The sequence below is a fragment of the Rhododendron vialii genome, chromosome 5a (assembly GCF_030253575.1).
Source record: "Rhododendron vialii isolate Sample 1 chromosome 5a, ASM3025357v1".
NCBI classification, from domain to species: Eukaryota; Viridiplantae; Streptophyta; class Magnoliopsida; order Ericales; family Ericaceae; genus Rhododendron; species Rhododendron vialii.
The window spans coordinates 24,062,023-24,077,752 of NC_080561.1; the positions used below are offsets into that span (position 1 = coordinate 24,062,023).

Sequence of the window (15,730 nt, forward strand, 5' to 3'; positions counted from 1 at the left end):
TCACCTGTGGCTGTGGTTCTTGAGGCATTCTGTATAATTGACCTACGCCTTACCATCAAGCAACCGAGGAATCCCTAATAGGGGAGCTTCATTCAAGTGGTTTTTGCGGCAAATTATACCATACATATGGTGCCACTTATATAGATATGGTCCCAAGTGGTTTCTGCGGCAAATTATACCAAGTTATATATATTGAGCCAGTTCTGCTCTTCACTATACCTCTGTTCAGATAAACTGGGGGTTGCAGAAACGGTACCATGGTACCACCATCTGATTTTTTGATGACATGGTAAAATTTGGCCGCTCACAGAAATTCTTAGGGAGAGATTGGCCGTTGGGGCAGATGGTACTTGACTGATGGCATTCACTTATGCACTCATCCACTGGCTGCAGGAACGAGTTTTATATACCACCAACACCCTTCCCCTCAAGTGCATGATTGAAGAGTACAGAATTTCACATTCCTGATTAGGCATGGGGGAATTGGAGTATAGGTTTACTAATGAGTTTTTTTGCGAAGGTACGAAGGCTGGCTTGCCTGTGGAAATGGTTGTATGTTCCTATGGAAATCCCCTAGGACGAAACATGCCCTTTTAGTTTGCCTCTGCCTCCTTGGCCGCATAAACTGTCTTTGCACAAAGTAAGTGAATGACTCTCATTGCTTTGTGTTAGTGTGCTGGAGCTCATTGGTTTCTGGAAGTTCAGTTTAGAGAAAGAGTTATCACAATTTGATATAAGCAGGATTCGAGCGGTTAGCTGCAACAAAAAATTATTTGCTTTCCGAATCTTTATCTTTCTAAGGCCCTTGTTACACAAATGCAAGAAGCTACAAATATCGGTATGGAATGATTGTATAGCTGGGGACATTGGCTACTAGAAATCTTCAGCAAATATAACCAATTTGTGGAGCACTTCACTTGGTTCCTTCGGTAGAATCAGTACAATATAACATATAGTAATATGACTTCGCATCTAGCTGAGCCCACAAGCATATCCCTTTTCTCAAGTATGGTACTACAAAGTATCTGTGTTTTCTTACTCTCTTTTTTCTGTAATTAACAGATATAAGGGGTCTAAAACAATCCCCCTTATACAATTATCTACACACTAACAAACCTAGAGGACATAGGCTATGACAAGGACGATGAGAAACCCAAAAGCTTGGGCCTTTCAAGTGGAAGCTTCCCCAGCTCAAAGTTGCTGTGGTCCGAACCAGAGGCTTGTCCGTTGGTTTTTGCACTCTGGAGTTTGTCTAGCACCCTCTTTGTGTAGATGGTGAAAGCAACTGTGGTAACAATTGCTACAATCAAGGAAATGACATTGTAAACGATTTCCACCGCAGTCAAATGGTAGTTGCCATATCGAACATCCGCAAAAGTCCTCATCAACCGACCACTGCTGACAAGAACAACAAAATAGCAAAAGATAAACCACAGTATGCACCGGAAAATAAGGGCACAAAATAAGGCCTCAGCAACTACCAAAATCCACTAGTCTATGTGCGCATTTGCACAAAATTTGGGAGACAAATATATCGACTTATTTACAGCAATTTAGATTATTTACCGAAAACTCTTAACCAGATCTTGGATTCCAGGGTATTTCCACAAGTGGAAATGACCTTAAAATGTGATTGTGGAAAAGCTTGGCTTTGAGTGCTTTTGGAACAGAATTTGATATCTATGTGATTTAAAAGCTTATTTTGGACTTTTGCAGCAAACGCTAGTGGCTTGTCGTGTATCTAAATTACAATCCCACTGCTAAAGCAAATAAGTTTCTTAGTTTACTACAAAATACCAAATCGATAATTAAAAGCAAAGACCTAAGCTAAAATCTAAATTATGTTTCTACAGCTCCCCAAGTGATTGGGACATAAGGCTCGGTTTGGTTTGGTTTGGTTTGATTATGTTTCCACAGCCATTGCAAACATGTTTCTAAAGGGCCTATCCAAGGAAAATATACTACTACTTAAATGTGATTCCATCCACCACACAACTTGAAAAGTGGCTGTCTCTAAAGATGAAGAGTGGTCTAGGCTGATTTAGGCCTGTAAATCAACGAAATCAATAGCTCTAAATCCCTTTTGAATGAGGAACCCTAACTTGATTTATAACATAATTTCCTTTATAATCAAAGAAGCAGAAAAAATGACCACAAAGAAAATTCAGGAAACGAACCTATAGATGTAAAGGAATGCTTCCGGAACCATTCCAGCAACTGATCCCCAGAAATAGGGCCAAAACCTCATACTTGTCACAACTATTGCGTAGTTGAAAATTGGGTATGGAAATGGTGAAATCCTAAAGAGTGCTACCACTTTAAATTGATGGAACCAGCTTCCTTCTCCTGCTAGTCGAATCATTGCAGCTTTCTGAGGCCATCTCATTAACCATTGCTGCATATGCAATAAGAGACGTATGTAAACTGGAGAACAAAAGAAAGGCTGAAAGTAACGAAAATTCAGTCAATCGTCATCACTGAAAATCTATTGATGTTTTACATGAATTCGGTCACGGAAGGGTAATCCAATCAAGTATGGCAGAATCATGCCGATGGTAGTTCCAACCATAATTATGACGAATCCAATGCCGTATCCAAATATCATTCCAGCTAGCCACATGGAAGGGCCAGAAGGAATTAAGAGTGCAGGAAACAATGCCAAAGAAGCAACAAGTACTAGTGCAAGAACAGGACGGCCAAAGGCAGTGGCTTCCCATTGCATGATTGGAATGAGAACCTACACAAAAATGGACAAATTATAGGTTTAGTGATGCCATATTGGTAACATTAACTCTGTGCTGCTGAATAGCAGAAATAATCCACGAAGAAATATAGCATAGAAAACATGGGTTAAATTTGGAACCCACAAAGTTAGGTTCTATATATTGTGAATGGGAAAATGAAGTGCTATACCATGGGGGAAAAAAGTCTGCTGTATTTTTTAGTCCATCGTTCTGTTGTATCCGTCATAACATGGTAAGGTCTTGTATTCTTGTCTAAACTTGCTATGATAAGTCTTCACAAGTATAAAGTAGTTTATGTGATGTTCTACAGTTTTTGTTAATTAAGCAAGCCTTTGACGAAGCCAAAACAACATACGGGTTGAAATTGCAAAAGAAGTATGGGTTGAAACTGCTAGGTAAAACAAGTTCTATTCAATGTTATCAATACCGTTCCATACCGGCCGGTATGTACCGTTTTTGACAGAATCCGGTACCCTACACCTCTAATTCCGTTCCGGCTCAAATACCGGCCGGTACCGGACATACCGGTCAATACCAGATAGTACCGGACTACTTTTAAATTTATTTTTTTCTTCAAGTACCGGGCAATACCGGACGGTACCGGGCAAATACCGGATGGTACCAGACAAATACCGGATTTTTTATTTTTTATTTATTTTAAAAAAGTGTATATTATACTATAAATTCTTTTAAGTAGAAAAATAATACTAATAGCGATCAATCTGAAACGGTACTCGGTATTTGACCAGTACCAGTACGTACTGTACCAGTAGGAAAACCGGTACCCTGACCGGTACGGTATTCAGAACATTGGCTCTATTGATTCAGTTTTCACGGAACTTCCTATAGCATAATTTCAGCCATTCACATTCCTGACGCAATCCTTGTTATTTAGAAAGAACATGGCTTTGTACAAAGCTTTAAGAGTATGCAAAAGCTTAAATGCCAGTTAAAAAAAGCTGCAACGAAAGCAATGCTGTGATAAATGCAGTACAAGTAAAAAGCTTGCCTATAGCCAGAAATAATAAAGACGACAATACTAATACTACAGAGACATGACTTCTAGTTCCATATACTCTATCAAGACATGATTTTCAGGCAAAGTAAGAAGGTTAGGCCTTTTGTGCTGGACACCAAGGTTGTCCAATTGTGGATCGACTCGAGAATGACCCACTCCTACACCGTACAATATTGTCCGCTTTGAACCTCAAACTCCATCAGACTTCCCAGTGAGGTCACCCATCCTTGGATTTCCAAGGCTAGCATGCTTAATTGTGAAGTTTCAATGGGCTTTGACGCCCTCACGGCTTTAAAAGGTCTTATACAAGGTAGGATGACGATCTATTATTTATAGCACACAACTTTACACTTCACCAAGCGATGTGGGACCCCCCCGACTGACCTCTCTGGTCACCGGCCAGACAGCCCCCGCATGGGTCCCAACCACCCTTAGGCCGGTCGACCACTACCTGGAACTCCCAGGGGCGGGGCGTCACAAAAAGCTTCTTCTAAATGATGATTTGATAATAATTTGGAGTAATAGGTAAGGTGCTTCTACTGCAACTTCCAAGGGATGATGATTCGTGAATCCTACTTATGGTCCATATCTGAAAAAGAGTTAAAAGTACAAAACAAATCCTTAGGTCTTATAGGGTGGTTGTATTCCATTTTCTCTGTCATTTATATATTCACTCTCGAAATAAATCTCCCTTTCTTTATACTTATGATACTAAATAAGGAGAAACATAGACAAAAGATGGAATATAACAATACTAAAGACCTTAAATAAATAGTTTGGACCCTTTTCCAACAACAAAAAAGCCAAAAAAGATTCAAAATGAATTTCGAAAATTTTGAGTGAATCGAACGATTCGCCGATTCAATTCACCGATTTGGATCATCGATTCACTTATGGTTCGCAGCTATTTCCTACCCACTGAATCATGTTGAATCGTGAATCATATGAATCTAACAACTATGCTGGACACACCCAACGGAAATTTTAACATCACACAAGATTCAACGGCTGTACAAATCAGGTAACTGCTGGTAGTTAGAGAACAAAGCAACAAGGAATAAGTACAGAAAAAGGAATTTGAAACAGAAAATGAAATATGGCATGGGTAACATCGAAATCCAAATGGCACTTTGTCCATAAGACATGTCTACAATGATATGAAAAAAGATAATATTGTGAGTCTGTGACATTGAGCCATAATCAAGTAATTCATGGATTAGCCCATCAACTGGAGGTAAAGACTGATAAAGGAAAAGAAGAAATGCTGTTCACTTTATTGCGTGTTCTTAATTGGACATAGGAGCAGATCATGCCCCAACAAATCCACAAAGAGACAAAAGTTAAGGATACGGAAATACCTTCACAAATAGAAATGGTACTCCCCATTTAACGATTATGAATAGAATTAATACACTTATGGAGCACCATAATATGGCTTTGATCCACCAGATGACTGACGTATACTTTGTTTCAGCTTGGGTTTGAAAGGTATAAGTTTCAGCTACAACTGGATCATCGGATATACCCAACCTAACATATTCGCTATGATTCCTACCATTCAAACTTTCATTCTCTAGCTTCACAGCTGGCTCTGGCATCTTCTCTAAGGCACCGGAAATCTGTGAATGAAACGTTAATGTGCATTAGAACCAATAGAGACAAGCATAGTTTAGACCAATAAAAGGGCATTTCGCAAAACATGTGGAAAAAACATAATCAAGCCACACACACAATAGGACACCGATAAAATCTTATAAAATCCGGCATGTAGAAACTACTCGGGTCCTTCCGCATGAACAGTTTGATGCAGCATAATGTAAATTCACGTTCTGTTACAAACAAAAAACACATAGTTCATGTACGAGGGTAACCATGTCACATTGCTGGGTAGGGTCAACTATGTTTTGAATTTTTAATCAAGAACATATTAAACATTCTCCCAGTATCATTCATGTAAAGGCATCTATTTTTCATATTTTAAAATTTTTTGAATCGATTGACGTCTGCTTATGAAGATGGGCTACTCTAACCTTCCCGACGACAATTTTTTCCTTTTTTCAAAGTACAAGTAAAATGCCTAGAAAAAAGGAAATTGTATTCGACTAGGTATCAAAAACATACTAAATATAAAAGTAGTCAGTGGATAAATAAATTGTGGGTTCCATCGTTTCTATGGTTACTTCTTAAACGGCGAGGTCTTCTCTATACACCGGAGCCTCTTACTTCATTTTTCTTGGTAACTTGTATAGTTACCGCTCTTTGACTCTACCAATGAATTATCCAGTAATAGGTCTTTCACAACGAGATCTACCTATACAGTAACGGTATAGCATATCAAGAGTCCCCGAGCATTGAGATCCACAATGGAAATTATCTGGTCATGACTCAAACACTGTGTTCACTCAATGGATTGACACCTGCAGAAGTTCCCTCATCTCTCCTCCATTATGAAACTGCAAACTGAAAATTCAATGATACTTATCCGGAAGAATGGCGCCAAAATATTCGCTATCTTTTGACATAGTATCACTTGACTGACAGAGATGAAGAAAGTAGTTCAGATGATCCAGAGTGACAACCATGTGCTCGTGCCAGCTGGATTTTATGATGTAATATAAAATAAAGTAGGGATGTCCTTTTCCGGAGAGGGTGAAAGTATTAGGTATAATTATGGGTGTTCTGCTTATTATGTAATGGACTTTAGTGCAGAAGTCTAGATTAGAATAGTAGCATGCAGTACGAAGACAGGTGAAGCAATAATATGCACCATGTACTGAATAGAAATAACCAATTATGTATAGGTACTGTTTGTATAATGCAGCGGATGATGTAAGCAGCCTCCTTACGCCTATAAAAGGAGGACTTCCCCGTATTGTAATCCAGGCCAGTGCAAGTGTTCTATAATATCTCCTCTCTTGTTTTCTCTATTGCTCTCTCTCACGATCCTAACCTACTTTGTACCAGCCTCTTAATCATTAATTTACAATTTTGGACTCCTTGTAAATTAATGGACTTTAGCATGTAGCCACTTGGTATCAGAGCCACTTCGTGTTTGTAGATTTAATTTAATTAAATCTTCAATTAAATTTACAAGTAGATTTACAATTTTTTCTTTTAGAAAAGAAGTAGTCAAAATCCTAACCTACTTTGTGTTTGTACCCACTTCGTGTCTGTAAACTTGGTATTATGAAGGTTAGCTGGTTAGCTGACCCAGCAAGCCTGTTACAAAATCAACGTCATTTTCCAGCAGACCTGATAATGAGTTGGTATCTGATCTCAAGGGAAGTTATTTGCATGAGATTGTTGCTTTAGACATAGAGGGAGGGCACAGCTATGGCAGCAGAAGCTGCTGAACCATATGCACAAGGGATATGAATTTGACGAGTATGGGCTACTACTAACAACTCCATCTGGTTCTAAAATAATTATAATGATTGAGCCATTCCTCTCCTTGCATTCGAGTCTGCTTACCTCCAACTCGTGAACTTAGCCGACACAGAGCCAAACCGTGGGAACTGTGTAGCCATTCGAACTAATGAGCAAAAATTTGTTGTACAAGCAAGTAAGCAACTCTGACATCAACTAGTGCTTCACTTCATTTCCACTTGCAACATGATTTACCAGTCAATGTTCATGTAACATCTTTCAACACCATAATCTGATGCAAGTTCCACACGCATTTGAGCTGTATCCAGTCCCTAGTCAGCAATTGCCTAGGTGAGTTGGTATGTGGAATTACCCTCTTGCCCTCCTTCAAAGCAATTAGCATGCTTCACACAACTTATCTCTTCTTCTTTTTTCCATCAACCAAATACTCATGATGCATGTCAACAAACTAGTAAGTAGCTAATACAACTTTCTTTCTTTTGACATGCCAACATCAAACTCATCACTGGTCTTTTTCTTCTGCTTATTAATGGAGTCACCAAATACTTGTACAAAAAAGAAGAACTAATTAGGAGTCCTCATCCAAAAGTCATATCCTTTTTGCATCCACTCAATTTTTTGTGATTATGAAAAGGCCTACCACCCAATGAAAGTGCAAGCAACAAAAAGTGGAATCAGATTATGATACATCCGGTAAGTTCTTCAACACCTTCAAACAAAGTTATAAATTAACACTTGGGGTTGCATTTTGTTAAAGCATCCAACTCCAAACCAATTGGCAAAGAGTGGAGAGGCTACCCAGGCTCATATACTAGTTTTGGAGGAGATAATTAACCGATGTGGGACAAATCCCAACACTCCCCCGCACGTGTGACCCCTGATTCGCACGTGGAGAGGTTAACAAAGGATCCGGAACACACGGATCACAATGAAACAAAGTGCAACTATGGCACAAACAAAGGGGAAAAGCCTCCGAAAGTCTAGCTCTGATACCATGTTAAGGCATCCAACTCCAAACCAATTGGCAAAGAGTGGAGAGGCTGCCCAGGCTCATATACTAGTTTTGGAGGAGATAATTAACCGATGTGGGACAAATCCCAACACATTTGATCAATGGTGTTGGAAAGGATGGTTTTGGGTTTAATCATCCAAAGATAAATTATAGCTTCCAATAGAAATTACTATTAGATGCCTAGATGCATTAACTGGTTTGGAGCTTTATATGGTTGCAAACGAAAAATGTACAGCCATGAAGAATAAAGGTCCTAAAAACCATGTGCCTCTTGCATTTACAAAATCCTCATTAGGCCTCCCAATCTAACCCCACAACCAACAATCTTATGTGTTTGGTCAATTCCAGCCCCAGTCCCTTGATTACAAACCTGTCCAACCATTTAGCAAGCACACAAAAGTACCCCTGCCTAGGCCCCCAACCGAATCGATCTTGAACAAGTCATCGAACTTCATTTAAACTTTTAGTCCGTTTGAATAGCTCAAATTTAGTTAGATATTTTACAAATGCATTTTGATCATGATGAATTTGAGACTGTTGTTTCATAGATTAATCAGAAACCCTTCATTTTAGAGGGACTGTAATAACACAAGGATCAAATTAAACTGAACAAATTTTCTACTTTGAATCCATCTTGCAGTCTAACTTCCCAACCCCCCTATACCAGCTAACCATTTGAAAGTAACAATAAATCCCTTTATTCCACATGTATCCAAACAGGGTTTCCAAAAATCGTGACACAAAATTACTGGGATTTCAAGCTGTTAAAGGTATTCCTATTCATTGTGAATTGCAGCACCCCTTCCCCTACCTCCTATCGATTGACAAAAAAGGTATTCCTCATAATTGGAGTAATTTTTCAGTTACCAAATACAAAACCCAAAAAAAATCCACAACCAACCCCACACCCCCGCCCCTACAAAAATCTGCTAATATCTATTCTCCCCAATATTCATAAGGTAAGTCAATAAGAAAAGGCCTTAAGCCCGCTTCTTTCTCTCTCTTTTTCCTGGGTAACTAGCCGGCTTCTTTCCTGTTCTCTCTAGTCTCTATAATCATTAATCTATTTCTTTCTTCTTTCCTGGGTAAATAGCTATAATTCGAATGGCCCTTTCGTTCCTATTTTCCCATCAACTGTATTTTCCAGATCCTATTAATAAACACATAATAAAAAAACATCCTCATATCTCCCAAAATAGAAGACGTAAAAATCGCCAATATGTCCCACTGGACAAGAAAATAAATAAATAAATAAATAGTTACCGCAAAAAAAGAAAAAAAACAAAATATGGAGAGAAGTAGAAGCTACAAACTGAAGCAAAGATAAACTCGAAATATACCCAAAAACATATCCATAAATATAGAGAGAGAAAGAGTTAGGTTTCAGGTTAATACTCACATGAAGCACGGAGCCCGCAACGTGGTTGACCTGCGTCCTGCAAGTTCCTCCTTCTCTCTCTGTATATGATTCTATATAAACGTATGTATAGCTATTTTGTCTCTCTACAAGTGGGAGCCAATCGTTGAGGAAGCTTTAATGGTTGCGGAGCTCCAGAAATGGGGGAGCGAGAAGATGATGGGTTTTCTTCTGCTTTTCTGGTTTGCTCCTTTATTTTCAAAATTCAGTTCAAAAAAAAGGAAGCATATTTTAGGCCGTGTGAGGAAGTCCGCCCAGTGGAATTGACCTTCACTTTTTACCTGTTCATCTCATCACCGTTTTACCTGGTAAGCTGTTATTCGTATACTCTATCAGTCCTATTTAATTTTCCATTACGATTTTATATGCATTTTTAACATTTCATATCTGTCAATATATATTACTAAAAATATGCAATATGAATCTTATTTGATAGATATTAATTTTTTTATAAAACAATAGTTTAAAAAACGTAAAATATAATATACGTCGAGAGATATAAGCTGTTGAAAATGAATGCAAAATCGTAGTGGACAGTTAAATAGGGACGGATGGAGTATTTATTTTGTCGGTCAAGGTCTCTAACCAGTTTATACGCACCTCAACTGTTGGAACTTGGGTGTGTATTTGTAAAACATTGAGTTTTTCACTAGTCCCACATTGGCTAGTCACAAAAGTTTTATCTACTTTAAATGACTTTGCACACTAATGGATTTGTGAATGAGGACCCAAGGAGAGGTCTCGCGCGCTCAGGAAAATGGGCGGCAATTTGAAAAACTGATTTGGAAACCAGTTAATCGCGCAGGGGGGGTGCAAATCCGGGATTTGAGCCTCGCGCACGTACTAATAAAGCCCACGTTTTTGCTAAAATAATTAAGCACGTTTTCAGGTCAATCTTTTTCAAAATGGAAAACTGAAACTGATTAATCAAAGCCATCTAATTAAGAAAGAAAAAAACGTGTTTAAATCATGTGCTTAATCAGTGGGCACGTTTTCAGGTCAATCTTTTTCAAAATGGAAAACTGAAACTGATTAATCAAAGCCATCTGATTAAGAAAGAAAAAAACGTGTTTAAATCATGTGCTTAATCAGTGGGATTTTGATTTGTGACTGATTTTCGAATTGATTAAAAAACATGTGCTAAATCAAAGCAATTTGATTTGGATTTGATTTTTGCTTCCAAAAATCAAGCCTAGCTTGCACCTATAAATGCAGACTTTCGGAATTGGTTTTAACACACAGAAATACAACTCTCTCTTCCACCCCAAAAATGTTTCCTAAGTTCGAGCAATAGGTCGATTGTGTTTTTGTTTTCGGTTTTTCTTCCGTGCAGAGAAAGCCGAGCAGAGGTACTGAATTCTGGGCTGTTTTATCCTGGGGACGGCGGGGCATTGACGAACTGCTTGCACAACCTGGGCAGAGCCGCGAAACATCTTAAAGAAAGCGACCTAGTCCGCGACTCAACCCAGCCGTCGTTCTACAAATTGGTATTCTGTTTTCAATAGCAGAATTCGAGGTAATCCGTTCTTGTTTTTCAAGCAGTCAATACAACATCAACTAATTTACTTTTCGATTCAGTCAATGTCGGTCATCCACGCCGGGACCAAAAAATTTACTACAAGATTACTTTCTTATTATCTAAACCCAAGAATCGTACTCCAACCAACCAACTAACCAAACAAACAAACAAACTAACTAATCATTGGGACTATAATTTTAGGAAAATGATTTTGGCACTCTTTTTTTGTTAACGCTACTTCCCTGCAAGTATATTTTTGCACAAAAAATACACTTGTAGGGGAGTGGCATTAAAAAAAGGAGTGACAAAATCACAAAAACTATACTTGTATGGGAGTGACGTTAACAAAAAAAAAGAGTGGCAAAATCAGCAACCTAATTTTAATTGGTTTTGCTTCACCGAACCAAAAATATACTTGCAAAGGAGTAACAAAAAAAGAAAGTGACAAAATCAACAGCCTAATTTTAATTGGTTTTGCTTCACCTTCCGGTGGTTCGGTTCCGTGTTTACTTTTTAGCGTCATGACTTTATGATTTACCCGTGGTTCGATCAGTAATGCTACACACACAGCAAATGTGCACAGATTTTGTGCATAGATTTTTTGTGGAGCCCACTAAGGGTCCCACACAAATAATCCGAGCCATTCATTAAATGTAAAACATTTTTTCAAGGGCCCCCGCGAAAAATCAGCTCAATCCGATACTCATAGATGCTTGATTCAATCATTTAACTTTTCATTCGAATCTCAGGATAATGAAAAGTTAAATGATTGAATCAAACACTTATAGATATCGGATTGAGCTGATTTTTTGAGGGGGCCCTTAAAAAAATGTTTTACATTTAATGAACGGCTCGAATTATTTGTGTGAGACCCATAATGGGCTCCACAAAAAATCTATGCACAAAATCTGTACACTTTTGCTGTGTGTATAGCATTTCTGGTTCAATCAGTAACGCTACACATATAGCAAATGTGCACATATTTTTTGTGGGGCCCACTAAGGATCCCACACAAATAATCCGAACCATTCATTAAATGTAAAACATTTTTTCAAGAGCCCCCGCGAAAAATCAGCTCAATCCGATACTCATAGATGTTTGATTCAATTATTTAACTTTTCATTATCCTGAGACCAATAGTGGGCTCCACAAAAAATATGTGCACAAAATCTGTACACTTTTGCTGTGTGTATAGCATTTCTGAAGTTCGATTTGCAAAACCACCCGGTGGTAGAATAGTGCTAGACTCGGGCATTATTCCGCTAAGTTTTTTTGAACTTTTTGAGAATATCTAGCTGTTTTATACTATAACTTTTGTCTTTCGTTAGCTCTTCTCAATCTTTGGTTATTATTTTTTATTTTTCGTATTTCTTTCATCGAGACAAACAAATAATTCAATGAAACTTAACAAAAAAAACCTTTCAAAAGCAAATTTGTTTTTTGAATAACGACAGAGTAATCCAAAAAAAAAAGGGTTATGCCAAATTTTTTCAAGATTGTGGTTTATGAAGAAATAATGATGAAATGTCAAAAGGACAGCGTTGGAAAATTAAGTTAATGATGATGAAATGTCAAAAGAGAAGCTTTGGAAAATTAAGGTAAATCTCATTTCATTCGTATGCTTTAATGATTAAACAAACGCTTGTACAAGATTTTGTTTTTTTTCTTGGCTAACATTTACGTGTTAAAACAAATGCTTTAATGAGATTACCCATAAATCACATTACTAGAAATCACATTCCTGGAGAATAGAATATCTCTCCTGATTTTCGATTGTTGTCATCCAAATTGAGCCTTATAGCAAGACAAGATTGTAAAGTTTGTATGAAATCTTAATTTAGTAGTTTTACTAATTGCTAGCCATGTCAATTGGATTTTTGTGCACCTTTGACTCATCTTTAATTTGGTCCATTTCCTTCAACAATATTCAATTAGTGTTTGGTTCTAATTTCAACAACCGCGTTAGTTCCCTCCAATAATCTCAATTGTTGCTGGCATCATACCATGACTCCCATTTCTTGAACATGTATAGGTTTTAAATGCTACACGAAAAATGTTTGACTATACTATCCCTTCTCATTTGACAACTCACACCATTTATTTTGTGGGAATAACTTTCACATAGGAGGCGTGAATAAGATACTCATGGAGGCGCTCAATCTCACCTGTCCATCTCAGCAATCAATGGATGAGATATGTTTTTAAACTCTAACCGGTAATAGTTTATTTTTAATCCGGATCGTCCAAAACACTTATGGACGCGTAAGATTGAGCTCCGTAAAACTTATTTACTGAATAAGTTATTCTCCTTTTTTATAAGTATTAATGTGCGGCGTCATTCATGGCAAAAACCAACTTGATTTGCTGTTGTTATTCGTTTAATCGAATTATTTGTGTTAAAGAGGTCGCAGTTGACCGTCTTTCTATTGTCCTTAGTACAAATATATGATGACAAAGGAGTATTTTTTACTCTCTTTCTCTCTAACCCTAGTAGCCCCTCCACTCCCTTCTCCCTCTCCCCTCAGGGCATTTTCTCTCTCCCAATCCTAGCTAGATCTGGGAGCTTTGCTCTCTTTTGGGTGTGGGGTCGGGGGTTGAGTTTGATATTTCGCTCTAAAGTTAATTCATGCTATAGTAAAATTGGATGTAAAATTTGGGTTGTGATTAGGACATATTGGAAATCATTTTTGTGATGGAAGCTTCAATAAAAAGAGACATCAATTTGTGCTCTCCCTTTACGGAGTAGTATATATTAATTAGTAGCATTTCCCATGTATTTTGAGTTCTATGAGAGATCATCAGATGTGACATTATCATTTCAAGGACAACACAGTCCTCGAATTCAGGTTTATGGACAACACCAATGTTATCAATACCATTCCGTACCGGCCGGTATGTACCGTTTTTGACAGAATCCGGTACCCTATACCTCTAATTCCGTTCCGGCTCAAATACCGATTGGTACCGGCTGGTACCGGACATAGCGGTTAGTATCGGCCAATACCGGATAGTACCGGACTATTTTTAAATTTATTTTTTTCTTCAAGTACCGGACGGTACCAAGCAAATACTGGACAGTACCGAACAAATACCGTTTTTTTTTTTTTATTTTAAAAAAGTGTATGTTATACTATAAATTCTTTTAAGTAGAAAAATAACACTAATAGCGATCAATCTGAAATGGTACCCGATATTTGACCGGTACCAGTACGTACCGTACTAGTAGGAAAATCGGTACCCTGGCCGGTACGGTATTCAGAACATTGGACAACACAGTCCTCAAATTTGGGTTTATGGAACATTCACTGTGTTTGGTTTGCAGTTTTGAGATAAAAAAAGCTTCTATAAGTTTGCGTATTTTCTCGTTTTTAGTAAAAAAATTTAACATTTTAACAAACTCTTTTATTTTTTGAATAGAGGTACGCTATGTATATCCAAAAAGTATAAAATAAGTAAAAAATTTGACAAAAAAATACTAAAGACGAAAAACACACGGATGACGAAACAGTCAAAATTTTTGGAAAGATTATTTCTGAGAAGAGAACTAAACAAAGTCATTTTGTACTTTTCTTTTCTTGGGTTTCCCTTTCACATGTTAGTTTCTTTTTTCTAGGTCCCCCACGCAAACTCTATTTTTTCTTCCTTTTTTTGCCCCACTAAGTAAAAAGGAGGATTGGAAAAGAAAAAAAAAAAAAAAGAAGTAAAAGGATTCTCTTAGTTTACGAAAAATTATTTTTGACAAAATTATTTACTTCTTTTGACAGATTTTTAAATTATAGCTTCTAAAAACTATTTTAGAATGTTTGTCAAAAATTCTACAGAACTAATCTTTAGAATCTAAATCTACAGATTTTGAGAACATGAGAAACGAAAGAAATTCTAAAAAATCCAAAGCTGGGTTTGAGTAGTTTTCGAGATTCTGCAAGACAAACTCTCACAAAATAAATGAAATTCTCATAATCTATTGCAACAAACATGTTTCTCAATTTTTACTAAAATTCGGAATCTAAAATTTCCAGTAGAATATGAAGCTAAAATTTAAAATTTTGTATCCACAGCTATCGCAAACACACTCATAAAAAAATAAAAACAAAAACTTACTAATCTCCCTCCCAATCTCATGCATCACTACCAATCCTCCTTGCGTATTCCCTCACACACTCAACTATTTTTTCTCCCTTTTTTTTCCCTACTAAAATGAATTATAAAGATAAAGACCTCAAATTTTTTTAAAAGCTACTAATCTCCCTCCCACTGTCATTAATCACTCCCAATCTCCTCTGATAAGTAGAATATACCTAAAGAGCTCAGCACGACCAGGCCTACGGACCTAGGGAGTACGAGCAACCTTCCCTTCAAGCCTCCTGTAGGGACCTACAGGGAACGGAGCAATGACCTTCCAGCTCCGTTCTCCGGCCGAAGCTTGAAGAAAGTCCAAGGACCAGCTCCGGCCCCTAGCTCCCTTGTAGAGTGTAACTTCTATGGTATCGCACGAAAGATATGCTTAAAAATGCCACGACAGGAAGGATGAATCCTAAGGGATAAGGGAAGGCTGGGATAAGCCTAAAGGGCCAGAGATATGCACAACCATGATTGAAGATGGGATTCCTAGCCCAGGCAGGAATCCTGTGGA

The 15,730-nt window shown here is 37.6% G+C and overlaps 1 protein-coding gene across 2 annotated transcripts; it reads right to left on the reverse strand.

Moving 5' to 3' along the window:
* Positions 1 to 871: 871 nt before the first annotated feature.
* On the reverse strand, positions 872 to 9,863 carry LOC131326536 (uncharacterized). Of its 2 annotated transcripts, none has more exons than XM_058359359.1 (5): positions 9,557 to 9,863; positions 5,121 to 5,381; positions 2,501 to 2,737; positions 2,178 to 2,395; positions 872 to 1,395 (listed from the first exon to the last, which is right to left on the reverse strand). In XM_058359359.1, the coding sequence occupies exons 2-5, from the start codon at positions 5,358 to 5,360 to the stop codon at positions 1,131 to 1,133; spliced, it is 960 nt and encodes a 319-aa protein (XP_058215342.1). In that variant the 5' UTR covers positions 5,361 to 5,381; positions 9,557 to 9,863; the 3' UTR covers positions 872 to 1,130. The 2 variants fall into 2 exon arrangements, with proteins under 2 accessions (XP_058215342.1, XP_058215341.1); XM_058359358.1 differs by having other exon boundaries at positions 9,561 to 9,861.
* Positions 9,864 to 15,730: the final 5,867 nt, after the last annotated feature.

Coding starts and splice junctions, on each gene's coding strand:
- LOC131326536 (XM_058359359.1), bottom strand. CDS start 5,360: ATGCCAGAGCCAGCTGTGAAGCTAGAGAATGAAAGTTTGAATGGTAGG. Junction 2,738..5,120: donor TACCATTTCTATTTGTGAAG/GTATTTCCGTAT, acceptor ATTTTTGTGTAG/GTTCTCATTCCAATCATGCA. Junction 1,396..2,177: donor GCATTCCTTTACATCTATAG/GTTCGTTTCCTG, acceptor TCTTGTCAGCAG/TGGTCGGTTGATGAGGACTT.